This window comes from Lissotriton vulgaris, chromosome 6 (genome assembly GCF_964263255.1).
Source record: "Lissotriton vulgaris chromosome 6, aLisVul1.2, whole genome shotgun sequence".
NCBI lineage: Eukaryota > Metazoa > Chordata > Amphibia > Caudata > Salamandridae > Lissotriton > Lissotriton vulgaris.
In genome coordinates, this window is record NC_141694.1 from 1,173,777,985 (window position 1) to 1,173,793,638 (window position 15,654).

At 42.5% G+C, this 15,654-nt stretch overlaps 1 protein-coding gene across 1 annotated transcript in view; it reads left to right on the plus strand.

Annotated features, from left to right (window-relative positions):
- The first annotated feature begins 204 nt into the window (after positions 1-204).
- Positions 205-15,654, plus strand: part of EPM2A (EPM2A glucan phosphatase, laforin) — a 477,080-nt gene continuing 461,630 nt past the window's right edge. The window contains exon 1 of the mRNA XM_086927280.1: positions 205-799. Within this exon, the coding sequence (XP_086783406.1) occupies positions 544-799 (256 nt within the window). The 5' untranslated portion in view covers positions 205-543. The remainder of the gene's footprint in view (positions 800-15,654) is intronic.

The window sequence follows — 15,654 nt, forward strand, 5'->3', positions numbered from 1 at the left end:
AATGCCACAACGCATATGTGGGGCGGAAAAACTATATAAACCGCGACAGAACTGACATAGCGTTTATGATGGTTGCCTAAAAAACCTAGTGTAATGTAGTTACAAGTGTCCTCTCCTACATTTGATTTGTATAATGCTATGTGGTGTCATGTTCAGTTTTTTCTTTTTATAACAACAATGTGTGTTTTTTTCTCTCCTAGGGTGGTGCTATGTGTAAGCTTTCAAGAAGGAATTCAAGACTCCATTGCCTATATGTTTCGCTCTTTGATACAGAAAAAGTGGTATTTGTTATTATTGAAGCAAATTGTTAAACATTGTTGCGCTAACTACTGAAAAAATTCTTCAGTACAGAATTGGATCTTTAATCATAATATTTCAGTGCTTACGACAAACATATGTTGGTTGGAAGGTATCATCCGAACCTCCTTCGTTTGCTGATTATTGAGAAAATTCAAGGAACTGGAACACACACCCTTTATTTCCCAGTTGCAGTTGGCACTGGTTTGGCTTGGTGCTGGCTCTTTTGCCCTCCTGTCTTTGAGTATGCAGCAGCTCCTGTTTCGCTTTGGAGTCATCCTGACAGTGGATTGCACCGACATTGAGCTATTCATGCTTGGCTCTCGGCAGGAGATGGGGCACTGGGACCCTCAAGGAGCTGTGCCCATGAAGCCCACTCAGGTGCCTCTCTCCACTCAAGAGCCCTCTCTTTGGATCTGCGAGGTCCTGCTGGATGAGCCCTTCAAGGACACCTTCTGGTTCAAGTTCTTGAAGCGGATTGCCGGACAATTCATCTGGGAAGGTACTAGAACAGAACAGAATTTGTCTCTAACGAAACAAAACAGTTATTTGTTGTGGGCGTTAGTCATGACTAAGACCACCTACAAAAAATGTACAACATGCAATCCTGACTAAGGGCCTGATTTAGATCTCGGCAGGCGGGTTACTCCGTTACAACAGTGATATAAATAGGATAGAATGGGATTTATATTTCGGCATACGGGATATTCGTCACTCTTGTGATGGATTAACCCATAAGCCAAAATCTAAATGAGGCCCTAAGCTTCTAACATCCATCATATACATATCACATGTGCTAAATATATCCTTGATTTTATCTTTGCTTAAAATTCAAAGCACTGCTAGGGTACTGTTAAAAAATCAAGGACAAAGAAATAAAGCAGTTTTTTAAAGAACTCACAATATGCAAGAGGAGAGAAGAGGGTTATCTGACAAAATGAAACGGTTATCATTATGGACAGTCCTTTCTTTAATAAATTTGTTCTCAGCAAAATATTTACTATAGATCCCTATATAGAACTCCAATCCTTTCAGGTTGTTTCAGTTCAGTAAGTTCTGTATAACTTTCTTAGCTTTGGCTGTGCTTTATGATTAGAATAATTATGAAATTTTTATATGTTTCTGTTTTTTTACCCCACGGAGATTCTGACTTTTTCTTTTTTTTTTAAGAGACACAAGATTCTTTCATGTCTAAATATTTTACTGCTCCTCTGACTCCAGGACTGCCCCACCTTTCTCCTTCCTTTATTTCTTCTTGCACCAATTTTTCTTGCAACATTCTTCCATGTCTTTACCACTACCACAGGGATGAGGTGGTGGAAGACAAGGTGCATATAGTTTCTAAAAAGACAATATAACAGATAGTATACATCACATGTGATCTAGAACAAGCTATCTACATTTGCTGAAAAGTAAAGATTGTATAAATCTTATCACTGTAGGAAGGCTCGGGCTCCAATGAGTGTTGTGCGGGTTAATTTCTAGGCTCGCAGCTATACCATCACTGATATTGTAAACTTGTTTATTTTAGAGCAGAGTATGAGAATGAGGTTGTATAATTTTCCATTGCAGCCTTTCAGTTGTGGGAATTGAGGACAGTAATTGTCATGGGAAAATTAAATAGGGGTTGATTAAGATATATAAAGATGTGGTCTGGAAAGACGCGGGCCATGTTTAAATGACCGTCAATTACAATATATCCAAAAGACAATCGGAAGCATTTACAGGATTGGCGATAGATGGCGATTATCATGAAACCCTGTGATAAGGATGGTTACACCTTTATTGTTAACGTTCAAAAATTCATCTTCTTGATATGTAAAATAGTCACAAAAACCTACTAGATAGACCAACTGGTTGAGTGAAAGTCTTTGACGATCTATGTTTGAAAAATTAGTTTCTAGTAGATCCTACACTATATCCCTTACCTAAATGCACAAATCAATGCATAGCTGTTTAGGTAGCCTTATAGTGTTCAGTGTAGGGTGTCTGTTGATGACCATTGATCTAGATGAATAGAGTTTTGTCCCCTTATAGAAATCTGTTACCTTCTTATATCATTGACACTACAGATGTGTTACACAGGTTGGAAGAACTGCTCTATCAATCAAACTGCATACCTGTTAAGACATGACCTCTTTTTAAATTAATATGAAACCATGGAGAAACTGAAAGCATTAATATATTTCTTCTTCTATTATCACTTGATAGATTTTTATCAACAAAGAGAGATGCTTTTATAAAAAATGAATGTATTTTACATCATAACCACTTTATCTTTAATTGTGGATTTCTATTTACAGGTCTTAGGCATGAGGCACAGGTAAGGGCTTATGCATTGCCCCTGCACATATACATTTGCTAATGGGGTACTGGGAGAGGTGGGTGGCTTGGGGATTCTAATATGAGCACTGGTATAGTCTGATGGCAGGATGAATATGATAAAAAGGCAAACCTATTTCGAATATCAGACTCCGATGTAGGTGAACTAGAACCTTCCATTACACAAATAGGGATGTCACACATAAGTTATTGAAAGAAATCCCTGTCCTATTCTCAACACAAAATCTAGGAGAAAGTAGGTTTTATAAAAATTACTCTCACCCACAAAATGGTGTGCCATGCTTCATCCTCGAGTTCTCGCACAACTTGCTAATCATAGCCGGACGGGCTCTACCCCACTTTTGGAGGGAGCTGAATCTAAATGAAAGGTCACGTTAGTAAGCATTGTGAACCAAATCAAGATAAGGTTGCAAGCCGGAACTAATTAGCAAGAAAATATGAGGCCTTACTGTGGGCTTGTTAAGTTTAGTGGCTTTCCTTGACGTAGCTTTATGCCCCCGAAATATATTCTTAACCCAAATTGGGCAGCCTTGGCCATATTAGGGAGCCTCAGGGAGTGCCACAATTTGATGCTGCCCCCAGTGAAGCCCCCCAGGTTAGCCTCCCATGTGTCTTCATCAGACGCACCCCCAAATATTTCAGCTGGGTTGGTGCCCACTGAATATGTTGGTCCAAGACGGCAGGAGGCGTGCCCAACCAGGAACAAGGGATAGACATACGTCTTCTCACAGTTAGTTGTAAGGCCTAAGGTGGTAACCAGGTCCTCCAGTATGGACATACACCACGGTAGGCCCAGGTCATGGCATCGCAAATAAACCAGCATGTTGTCTGCATATAGGGACGCCATATGTACATCAGCTTGCCCTGGTAGCCCCCAGGGATCCCCTCTGTTCTCATTATGCTGGCAAAGGGTTCCACCTCCAGGGCAAAGAGCATGAGTGAGGCAGGGCAGCCCTTCTGCGTTCCCTGAAATACACTGTAGGATTTGGAAATGCCACCCCACACTTTCCCTCTGGCTCCTACATCCACGTAGAGGAGGGCAAAATACTGGCCCCATTGGGTGTTCCAAGTTCATCCTCTGCATTACGTTCTGTAGGTAGGTACATCCCAGGGTGTCTAAGGCCTTGCGAAAGTCCGCATAAAAGGCCAGGCTCACCAGGTCTATTCTTCAGGCGTCTCAGCCATGAGGCAAAACAGTCGTCGGATATGGTATGAGGTATTACGTTGACGGATGAAGCCATTTTGGTTCGAGTGAACCAGGGCAGAAAGGTGGCCATTCAACCTCCCCGCCAAAACTTTACTCAGTATCTTGTAGTCCATGTTTAATATCGATAGAGGTCTATATACCTCATTATGATCTCTGCTTGCTTGGGCACTGAGACAATGAGGGCCTCCTGTGCAGTGGTCGGCAAGTGCCCTCCTTCAACAAGTGAGTTTATAGGGCCGCAATCCACAGTGTTAGATCCCCTGTGTACTTTGATAGAACTCATCAGCGAGGCCGTCCGTGCCCGGGGACTTGCCCCCTGCCAGTTTCGGTAATGGTGAACCTGATCTTTTCCTCCAGGATGGGGCCGCCAAGTGCCTCCTGATTGTCCCCGCATAGATGCGTGAGCTGCGCTCTGCCCACAAACCACTGCTGAGGGCTCCGGTTGTGCTCCATATAAATCCTTTTAGTAGGTGATAAACATGTGCAGTATGTCAGTCTGTGAGTACACAAGATGGCCCTGACTGTGTTTTATTTGGGTTGTGGTTTGGCCGCCCTGGTCCCTGCATATCAGCCAGGCCAGCAGCCTACCCACACCCCTTCCATCGCATGCAAACTATCCTGGTATTCTCTCGAGACGAGGGAGTGCATCCTTTCGTTGACCTGCATGATCTCTTCCCCTCGCTCCAGCAATCTAAGGCGAACTACCGGGTCCGTAGGCAGGGAACGCTCAACATTTACTAACTCATTTTCCAGGGCTGTAAGCCATCATTGACCAGCCTGTGCAGCTTGAGCGATTGGCCTATGTAAAAACCCTGGCCCACCACCTTGAACGCCTCCAATTCAGTGGCTAAAATCCGTGTGGAGACTGCATTTCTAATAAAATACTCCCATATGGTAGTCGCTATAGGTTCTTGGAAGGTGGGCTCCAATAAGGACGAGGCTGTCAGCTTCCATGTTGGTATTGCCAAAATGCATCTCCCCTATTTCAGACTAAGGCGTACTAGGCTGTGGTCAGAAAGTGTGCGCGCCAAATGTTCAACCCTGATGACAGCCCTGTGAACAACTGGACTGTATAGCAAAAAATCTAGGTGGATATGCAGGTCCTGAACCATTGAATAATAAGTGTATTCCTTCAGGTGCACATGTCTCTCTCACCATGCGTCTAGAAAACCCCAGTGGGCGCACCACCCTGTAAATCCGCTGTAAGTCTCCCCGTCGGAGAGTCCAGGAGGCTGAAGTGGACCGGTACAGGCTCGGAACGGCAATCTTATTATAGTCCCCCACCAGGAGTGTTGGTATGTCTGGTGTGAGTGCCAAAAGCGGGATCAGCAAGTCATAAAAAGGTATTTGGTGAATGCTCGGGGCATACATGCTACCCATCACCAGCTCAACCCCATTGAGGCGCCCTATAAGGAACACATATCTCCCCACCCTGTCAGTGTGATCGGACATTATGTCCAAGGGTGACCCCAGCCTGACCCAGATCAAAGTACCGCAAGCATGTATGTTTGGTAGAACTCAGCATCGAGGACGTCCGTGCCCGGGGTATTGCCCCTTGCCAGATCTGTAATGGTGACCCTGATCTTTCCTCCAAGGTGAGACCCCCAGGTTCCTCCTGATCATCCCCGCCTAGATGCACAAGCTGCACTCTGCCCAGGAGCACATGTAGCACCGCTGCTGAGGGCTCCAGTTGTGCTCCATATAAATCCTTATAGTAGGTCATAAACACGTGCAGTATGTCAGTCTGTAAGTACACAAGATGGCCGCGCTGGTCCCTGCATATCAGCCATGCCAGCACCCTACCCATCCCCCTCCAATTTCATGCAAACTAGCTTGGTGTTCTCTCCAGTGGAGGGAGTGCAACTGTTCGTTAACCAGCATGATCTCTTCCCTCCACTCCATCAATCTGAGGTGAACTACCGGGTCCATAGGCAGGGAACGCTCAACATTTGCTAACCCATTTTCCAGGGCCGCAAGCAAATCATTGAGCAGCCTACGCAGCCTGACTGATTTGCCTATTCAAAAACCCTGGCCCACTACCTTGAACGCCTCCAATTCAGTGGCTAAATTCCCTGTGGAGCCTGCATTTTTAATAAAATACTCCCCTTTGGTAGTCACTATAGGTTCTCAGAAGGTGGACTCCATTAAGGACGAGGCTGTCAGCTTCTATGTTGGTATTGCCGAAATGCATCTCCCCTATGTCAGACTAAAGTGCACTGTGTTGTGGAAAGTGTGCACACTAAATGTTTAACCCTGATAACAGCCCTGTGAACAACTGGGCTGTATAGACAACCATCAAGGTGGATATGCAGGTCCTGAACCATTGAATAATAAGTGTATTCCTCCAGGTGCACATGTCTCTCTCACCATGCATCTAGAAAACCCCATTGGGCGCACCACCCCGAAGGTCCGCTGCAAGTCTCCCCGTCGAAGATTCCGGCAGGGCTGGAGTGAACCGTCCAGGCTCGGATCAGCAGTTCTATAGTCCCCCACCAGGACTGTTGGTATTTCTGGTGTGAGTGCAAAAAGCGGGGTCAGCAAGTCATAAAAAGGTATTTGGTGAATATTCTGTGCATACATGCTACCCAGCACCAGCTCAACCCCATTGATGCGCCCCATAAGGAACACATTTCTCTCCACCCTGTCATTATAATCGGACATTATGTCCAAGGATGACCCCGACTGACCCAGATCAAAGTACCACAAGCGTACGAGGAAAAGGTTGTGGCGAATACACACCTCCATCTCCATCTTAGAGTGCCCACCACCCCACCAATAAGGCGTGTCTCCTGTAGGAGGGCTATGCTGTCCACACCCTACACCAGAGATATGAGAGGATTTGGTGCCACTTCGCAGAAGACCGCATACCCCTCACGTTCCAGCTAACTAAGGTGTAGGGGCTTCTGGGCTGCATGTCCTTGCATTATGACCGGTCTTTTTGGGTCCTCCCTCCGGCATTACATTCATGCTACCCATCGGGTACTGAGTCCAGTGTGTAGAATTGTGCCCTGTGCTAGCAGAGTCAAACATTCCCAACTCCCCAACACCCTGCAGTATGACAACGGCCACCTATCCAAAACCAGCAAACAAATTGCAAGCATTCCACAACATTGCAAACATGCACAGCTAACTCGACCACGAGGAAGACGTTTGCAGGGGGTGGTTTTGCTCCAACTCAGCCATCCGTCCTCCAACTGTTGTCTTCTCCGCCACAGCACAATTTAGTACACATAAAAAATTTAGTACACATACTGGCGAAACCAGCTTCAGGGAGCATCATTAGGCAATCCACAGAGTGCTCCATTTTGCCAGTTGGCGGCTCCTGAGAAGCAGCCACAAGCGCCATTCAGCAATGCCATGTGGTTGTGTAGTTCACAGTTCATAGGAGTAATCACCATTGCACAGTCTCCTATAGGTAATCCGCCATGCGCTGCGTAAACACAGGTGGAGAGGGTTTAGCCTCTAGTTCCCTCTCCAAGTCCAAGACGGTGCACTGATAGAATATCGATGTTGAAAATATCGATGTTCAAAATATCGGAGCAAATATATAGACTACAAAAATATAGACTCCCATACCTACACAGGTAGGTACAAAAATATCTAATCAAAAATATAGATGTAAACAAATATAAAAGTGAAAATATTGGTTTAAATATGCATATAAAATAAAATAATATATTACATATATTAAATATTAATATTAATGTTGGCAAAATAAATTTAATGTAAAATAAATTTTTACAAAGTATTACAATACAATCAGTGCAACAGTGGGAAAAGTGTTGGATAGCAAAATATTACATATATTAAATATTAATATTAATATTAGCAAAATAAATTACATTTAATATACATTTTTACAAAGTATTACAATACAATCAGTGCAACAGTAGGAAAAGTGTTGGATAGCAACATAATTACATTTACTATACCAACTCCAGTGAGTGCAACAGTAGGGAAAGTGTTGAATAGCGGAGGGTTAAAAATTACTATTCGCACTCCAAATAGTGCAACAGTAGGAGAAATGTTGGATAGCTTAGAGGTAAAAAATAATACTATTTCCACTCCAGTGAGAGCAAGAGTAGGGAAAGTGTTGGATAGCGGAGGGGTAAAAATGACTATTCACACTCCAAATAGTGCAACAGTAGGGGAAATGTTGGATAGCTTAGAGGTAAAAATACTATTCCCACTCCAGTGAGTGCAACATTAGGTAAATATTTGGATAGACAAGAGGCAAAAATGACTATTCCCACTCCAGTAAGAGCAACAGTATGAAAGTGTTGGATAGCGGGGTGTAAAAATTACTATTCCCACTCCACTGAGTGCAACAGAAGGATAAGTGTTGGACAGCTGAGAGGTAAACATTACTATTCCCACTCCAGTGAGTGCAACAGTAGAGGACGTGCTGGATAGCGGAAGGGTAAAAATTACTATTCCTACTCCAGTGAGTGCAACAGTAGGGAAAGTGTTGGGAAGCGGAGGGGTAACAACTACTATTCACACTTCAGTGAGAGCAACAGTAGGGAAAGCGGTGGATAGCGGAGGGGCAAAAATTACTATTCCCACTCTAGAGAGTGCAACAGTAGGGAAAAGGTTGGATAGCAGAGGGGTAAAAATTAATATTCCCACTCTACCGAATGCAACAGTAGGATAAGTGTTGGATAGCGGAGGGGTAAATAAATGTATTCCCACTCCAGTGAGTGCAATAGTAGGGAAAGTGTTAGATAGCAGAGGGGTAAAAATGATTATTCCCATTCCAGAGTGCAACAGTAGGAACCCCTACTGCAAATTGCACCTATCCCGTTATCCCCAAAATCCTTATGATAGAGGCAATAGCCATATATATGTCAATGTGCACACTATTCAAGCACCCACTGCCAAAGTGCGCTACCAACAGGACTATACAAATCTAAACAGAAACTAACTGTTGCACAATCAATACTTAAACATTAGACAATCAAAAAAGTATGATTCAATTTCAGAGATACATTTTCCAATCTTCTTTTTATTCAAACGTCGTCCCATACATTAGACTTCTTCAGGGCGGACGCTAAAAATTATATGAATGATGATGAAGCCATCAATTCCCCCATTCAAGTAAGGGAGTGGCTCGTAATTAATCTGCATGTAAAACACCACAGTCTATACAGGAATGACAATTTCAAAAAGTAGTAAGCTTACTAATTCTGTGAGGGTACCGGAGACGTGCCTGCTTCACATTGGCGCGTATTACGGTGCCAACTCAGAGGTTGATATGCCCTTGGTCTCCTTAAATTGGATAAATTGGAAGGCTAGCGCTGTTGGCTGCGGGCTATATTGTCTTAACTTTATATTTCCTGACGTACTGATTTTAAGCATTTAAATATATTGTGCTGCCATCCGCCTTTTTTTACCTGCATGATTTTTACTTTTAACAGTTTTTACCTGTCTTAAACTTTTTTACATTTGCTACGCACCTAGCACTTTTCCTAGCTCTCTCCTCGGTATACCGCAGCTCTGAGGGGCTGAATGAAGGGAGGGAGAGTAGGCAGAGATAATTTTCTGTTCGTGCTCTCCACTTCCTGTAGCTTAACCTAGAGAGGTGGGTGCTCTAGTTTTTAGGCCCTACCAGATCGGCCGGGCTCTCCCGTCTCCTCCACTATAAAGAGCCACTAGGGCACCGTCGCGCAGTGGGCGCGCGCAGCAGCCGCGCAGGTGGCACGCCAAAGGTGAGCCCATCTGTGCCCGTCCTTGCGTGGACCGGGCCGAGGGCCAGGATTCCAGTCCTGGTTGGTCAGAAGTACAGAGAGGGGCAATGTCATGCTCCAGTAAGCAACTCAAGGCCATCTATAGTGATGGAAATTACTGTAAGCAAGTTTGCACTCACTTTAACCTGGAGACCCTCTTTAAATGGGTCACAGCTCTATGCCCGACCTGCGGGTACAAACCAATCAGTGTGACCCTGTATCTAATAATACACATCCAGAAGGCTTCATGAAGAAGGATAAGATTTACTCTGCCCTGATTAACGCACGCTCCCTCCCTAAACATAAATACGAGATAGCGGAACTCTTAGATAAATATGACTTGGATCTCCTATTTATTAAGGAAACATGGGCTGAGCCTTTAGCTGGCCGAGATTTCTGTATCGCTACCCCTGACAGCTTCTCTGCATACAGATGCAATAGAGCACTGAAGAGAGGAGGAGGCTTGGTACTCATCTACCGAGATGATCTTTTAGTCAAGATAGAGATGATTACCTCTGCGGTTTGTGAGGCATTTACTTTTAATATACAGCTCGCTAAACACAAGTCCTTTAAGGGGACCCCCTTATACCGTCCACCGGGCCCCAGGGGAGATTTTCTATCAGCAATAGGTAGCCTACTGGAACCTGTGACGGGTGAATCCAAATTCACTATTCTGGGGGACTTTAAATTTCATCTGGAAGCCCACAAAGATAGGGAATCGATAGCCCTCATCTCGGAACCCATCATTAATTATTCCTACTCACTCGGCAGGGCATACACTGGACGGTCTGTTCTCGACAATGAGCAAATTCAATAAGGGAGATTCTCTCTCTAACATGGTCTGATCACTGTGCGATATTATTTGATATCAGGATACTGCAGCCCACTTCTATGCACACCAGTTCAATCCCCTCTAAACAGTTTATGGCCTGGAGTGGCATAGATCAAGCCTGTCTTCAACAACATCTAATGAACACCCAACCTGAAGTTGTGCCAGACCCCGAACTGGCCTCTACAAATTATACATAATGGCTCCAAAATGCATTCAGTAGACTAGTACCATAGAAAACAGTCTCACTCTAAGTGCCCAGAGAACCACGGAGACAGTCTCCGGGGAACAGATCTCTGATCTGGCTAACACAGTAAAATCAGGCTCCCTGTCTGACCTATGCCCCCCTTCAGTCTTGAAACTGATCCCTGACCTAATATGTGCTAACCTAGCGACCATCTGCAATTTTATGTTCTGCTCAGGCACCTACCCTTCCCTATGGAAAAAGGCCATCATTTAACCATTGTTAAAAAAAACAATCTTGACCCAGGAGAGACCAAAAATTACAGGCTAATCGCGCGTCTCCCATTTCCAGTGAAAACCATTGAAAAGATTATGAATACCCAGCTTGCACAGTTTATTGTAGAGAATAAGCTGCTAGATGACACACAATTTGGCTTCAGGAAAGGCCATGGCACGGAGACCGCACTCATTAAAGCGTCAGATGAAATTAGGATGGTTCTTGATAGAGGAGGTACCGCAGTTCTGGTGCTTCTGGATCTACCGGCAGCTTTTGACACGGTTGATCATGTTACACTGATCAACTGTGTCTCAGCCAAAGGCATCGGGCACAAGGCCAAAGCCCTTCTGTCCTCTTTTTTGTCCAATCAGACCCAGTCAGTTAGTCTGGGTGACTTCAATTCACCAGTATTTTCTCTCCCTTGTGGAGTTACGCAAGGATCTTCGCTAAGTCCAACTCTCTTCAACGTGTACGTGATGGACTTAGCACAAGTAATTAAATCTTTTAGGGATGGGTCTCACTTCATATTAGGATGATACCCAACTGTTGCTTGCGGTGCATAAAGACGGAGAGGCAGTCACGGCAAGTTTGCATAATGGCATGTTGGCCATTAGTTTATGGATGTCAAATCATTGCCTTAAATTAAACTCAGACAAGACTGAAGTAATGGTCTTTGGTAACCTTGCCCCAGGAAGGTCTCCTACCTGGTGGCCAGCGGAGCTGGGATCACTCCATATCCCTGTCAAGAAGGCCAGAAACTTGGGTGTCATATTTGATGATAGTTTATCCTTTAATAATAATAATCCACATTTGTAAAGCGCACAATCACCCGTAAGGGTCTCTAGGCGCTGGGGCCGTTGGGAAGATTAAGCGAGCTATTGCCCAGAGTCACATGGTGCTGGGCTAATCTGCCGCCGGTGCCGAGGATCGAACCGTGATCCCCTGACTCCGGAGTCAGTCGCCCTGGCCGCGGCGCCACACCTCTTCCCTTTTTACATCACGCCAATGCAGTGGTCTCCTCATCCATTTATGTTTTAAGGATGATAAAGAAATTGTTACCTTTTGTCCCAGTCAGCACCGGGAGAACACTTATCAGTGCTCTGGTTATGTCTAAGGTTGACTATTGCAATGGCCTTCTAATCAATGCCCAAGAAAAGGTTCTGGGTAGGCTGCAATTGGTACAGAAAGTAGCCACCAGGATATTTGCAGGTACCCTGAAGTTTAAGCCAATTTCCAATGTGGTGCAACAGCTCCATTGGCTGCCCATAAAAAGCAGAACAAAATGTAAGGCGCTATGTATTGCCTATAAATACCTGAAGAAAGCTTTTTGGTGTACATGCCCAGCAGATCCCTGTGCTCAGCAGACGCCAACCTGCTGATTGTCCATAGAACCAAGAAAGCCAATTGGTGTGATAAAAGATACATAGTGGCCACATCTAAACTGTGGAATTCGCTCCCCCTGCAGATGAAGGCCAGTCCCACCCTGCTATCATTCAGGAAACAAGTAAAAACTAGGCTCTTTAAGCAATAAGCGGCCACCAGCTCTCTGCTTATCCTTCCAGTCCATAGCGCCGAGACACCTAAGGGTATTTGTGCGCTTTAGAAGTTGTCAACATAACATAACATAACATAAATTACGAACTGACTTAACCTGATGGTTTCTTTTAAGTATTTTACTTTTTGGAACTTGCCGTTTCTATATAGCCTGTGGAGTACAAAATATCGATTTGCACAAATATTGAGTCATTAATATCGTGGGCTAAAAATGTCGACAGCAAGAATATCGTGGTGAAGAATATCAACTTAAGGTAAGTTATATTGATTTGAAAAATATTGAAGTGTCTATTACCATTTGAAAAAATATAGTTGTAAAAAATTAAGGTTTTTATTATTGTTATGTATTTGAGTATATATCTTATATGTATGTGATGTACTTTTTTTGTATAAGAATTGTTTGTATTTTTAATATTTGTGTTACATTTTTCTTAGTTATTAAAACAAATTATTTGAATTTTGTGCTTTTGGTTTCGTAGCGGGTGGGAAGTAATTGCATTTTGAGGTGTGTTGCGGGTTGTCGGTTTATAGGAAAATAGGGTGGGAAGTAATTTAATTATGTATTGAATAATTTTGAGATGCTATAGTGCTAAGTGTGTGAAGTAATTTATTAATAATTAATTCATAATTGGTTGTTAATTAATTAGTAAATAATTAAGAAAATTGTGTAATTAATTTTAGGTGTGTGCTGTGGTGTTAATAGGAGTAATGGGTGAGAAGTAATTTGTGTTTAATTAATATATAGTTTTTAATGAATGTTAATTATGAGTAATTTATTTTGGGTAATTGTTTATTTTTGTGGTTTATTTTTACTTTTAAAAAAAAAAGGTATAGGGTGGGTATAAAATAGAGTTTAATTGTTTAAATATTAGGTAATAGTAACAGTTTTTAATTTTTAAAATAAGTTTTAATTGTGTTTTATTATTTTATAGTTTAATTTAGGTGTGTGTTGTGGATATTGTATGTTTAAAGTGTGTGTGGTCAATTAATGTTTATTAGTTATTTTATTATTAATAATTTTTAGTTTAGTTTAGTAATAATTATGTTAATTATGTAAATATATGTAATTAAAAATGTTGAAGTGTTCTGTTATTGGTGTGGTGTTATAGGGTAGGAAATAAGATAAATCCATTTATGTTTTAATTACTTTTTTGTTTGTAAATATTTTCTAGTTTAAAATAATAATTTTTTGTACATTTATTTATTTTATTTTATATAATATTTGTACGTTTTTGTTATATGTAATTATTTTTTTATGTATTGTTAATTAATTTAAAAGATAATATATATATATATAGTGCCTGCCAGTGACACAGTACAGAAAGCCCCACTGCACCAAAGAGCTTCGGAGAAAAAACTGGCAACCAGCTGCGTGCAGCTTTGAACTGTATCGAGGGATCGATATTCTCCTGAAGCCGCCAGAGGACCTGGATGTTTTTGTTGGGACAAACGAAGTATTTCACTTCGAGGGACGTTACAGTCCGCATTGACTGCCCGGACCCAATTAATTGTCCTTGGTACACTGGTAGCGGAGGTTGTAAGGGGACACAGGACAGGGGCCGTGGACTTTCTTGCTCCCTAAGGCATGCAACCATTCACTGCCTACCTGTTACCAGCGAGACCCACAGTCTGCCTCACTTCCCCACGCCATCCACCCTGCTGGGCCGACACAGTGCCTTGTGGGAGTTGAAGTCCTACATCACAACGGACACCGACAGGATGAGTCGATCGCTTGAGGGGGAGGAGCGTTATGTGCTGGAGCAATTTTAAACGGGAAGGAACATTCGTGGATAAGGACATGCTGCAATGCTGGGCGCTGAGGAAGGCGAGAGTTGCCGAAATGCATTCGCCGCCATTGCTGTAGCAAGAATAAAACGAGCCTACCTGACCTGTATTCCCCTTGGCTTTCTGCGTTCTTCTTGGAGGGATGTTTGCGCGATATATATATATATATATATATATATATATATATATATATATATATATGAAAAACAGTCCAGGTTCCGTGATAGTAACGGAGCCAAAGGTCAGGACCTCAAACACCTCGCGCCCAGCAATCCAACGTAGCCTCAGGAAAAAACACATCCAACAATGGAGAACAGGGAAGACGTTTAATGAAGGGATGACGCGTTTCACTCTGCAAGAGAGCTTGTTCACACAGCGCGCCAGAAACAGGGAAGTGCATAAATAATAAACATAAACAAAGGGCAAAATGAAAGCAACCAATGACACACGCCTTCTCTGAATAATAAACATAATAGATGGACTACAAAATAACAAAGTGAAGAAACAATGTATCAAGAAACATGTGAAACAAATGCTGAGTATACACGGTCACAGAAATTTACATACTACTCGAAAAAATAGTAATAAGTAGATATGTACATAGGCTCGAAATAAAATACTGTATACAAAGGGTATAGCTGCTTTGAGCGACACAAGTGGACGTTTGAAACACAGGGGGTTATTTACAAACATAGTGACGGCAAGTGCCGGACATTAACCACCTGAAGCAATGCTGTTCAAATGAACATGGAAAAAGAAACTGATGACATAGTGCCAAAGTAACATTGCCAAAACCTAGCTTATGTGATGCAGCTAAATAAATGCCCTGTGCAAAGAGTAAAAAGTAAAAAATTTCAAGCATTGCATATAAAAAAAGTGAGTAATCATGTGAATTGAACCTCAGCATACTAGATGTATAATATTGAGTCTCTCAAAAAAGCAAACCAAGTTAGAACAAAGAAGAGCAATCAGAGAAAGCAAGAGAAAAGTGATAATAAAGTGAAGAAAAAAAGGAAAAGAGAATTTGTAAAGCCACAGCTGAGAGAAGTATACCAGACAGAACAAAAAATATTCAGATGCCAAAAAACTCTGCAGATTGGTGTCATATCTAACAAAATAAGCACAGTTCAGTTTCATAGAGAAGAACACCAAACCAAAGTATGTACATGTAAAGGCTGACCAGCCGGCCAACTAATCAGTGATAATCTACGTCACATCAGAAAAAATTATGGAAAATAAAGTCATCAATAATCGCGACACAGTTCATAAGAAATTGCTCAAATCTTCTGTAAGGTTCAAACCATTAGGTGCCTTAGTATCTAAAGCAAGAATCAAATGAGATTCTTTCTGCCGAAGAAGTTTCATTCTGTCACCTCCCCGTCCGGGTTGAGGTACCGAGCATAGAACTGTGTATTCGAGATCCCTCAATTTCTTATCATGTACAGCTCGAAAG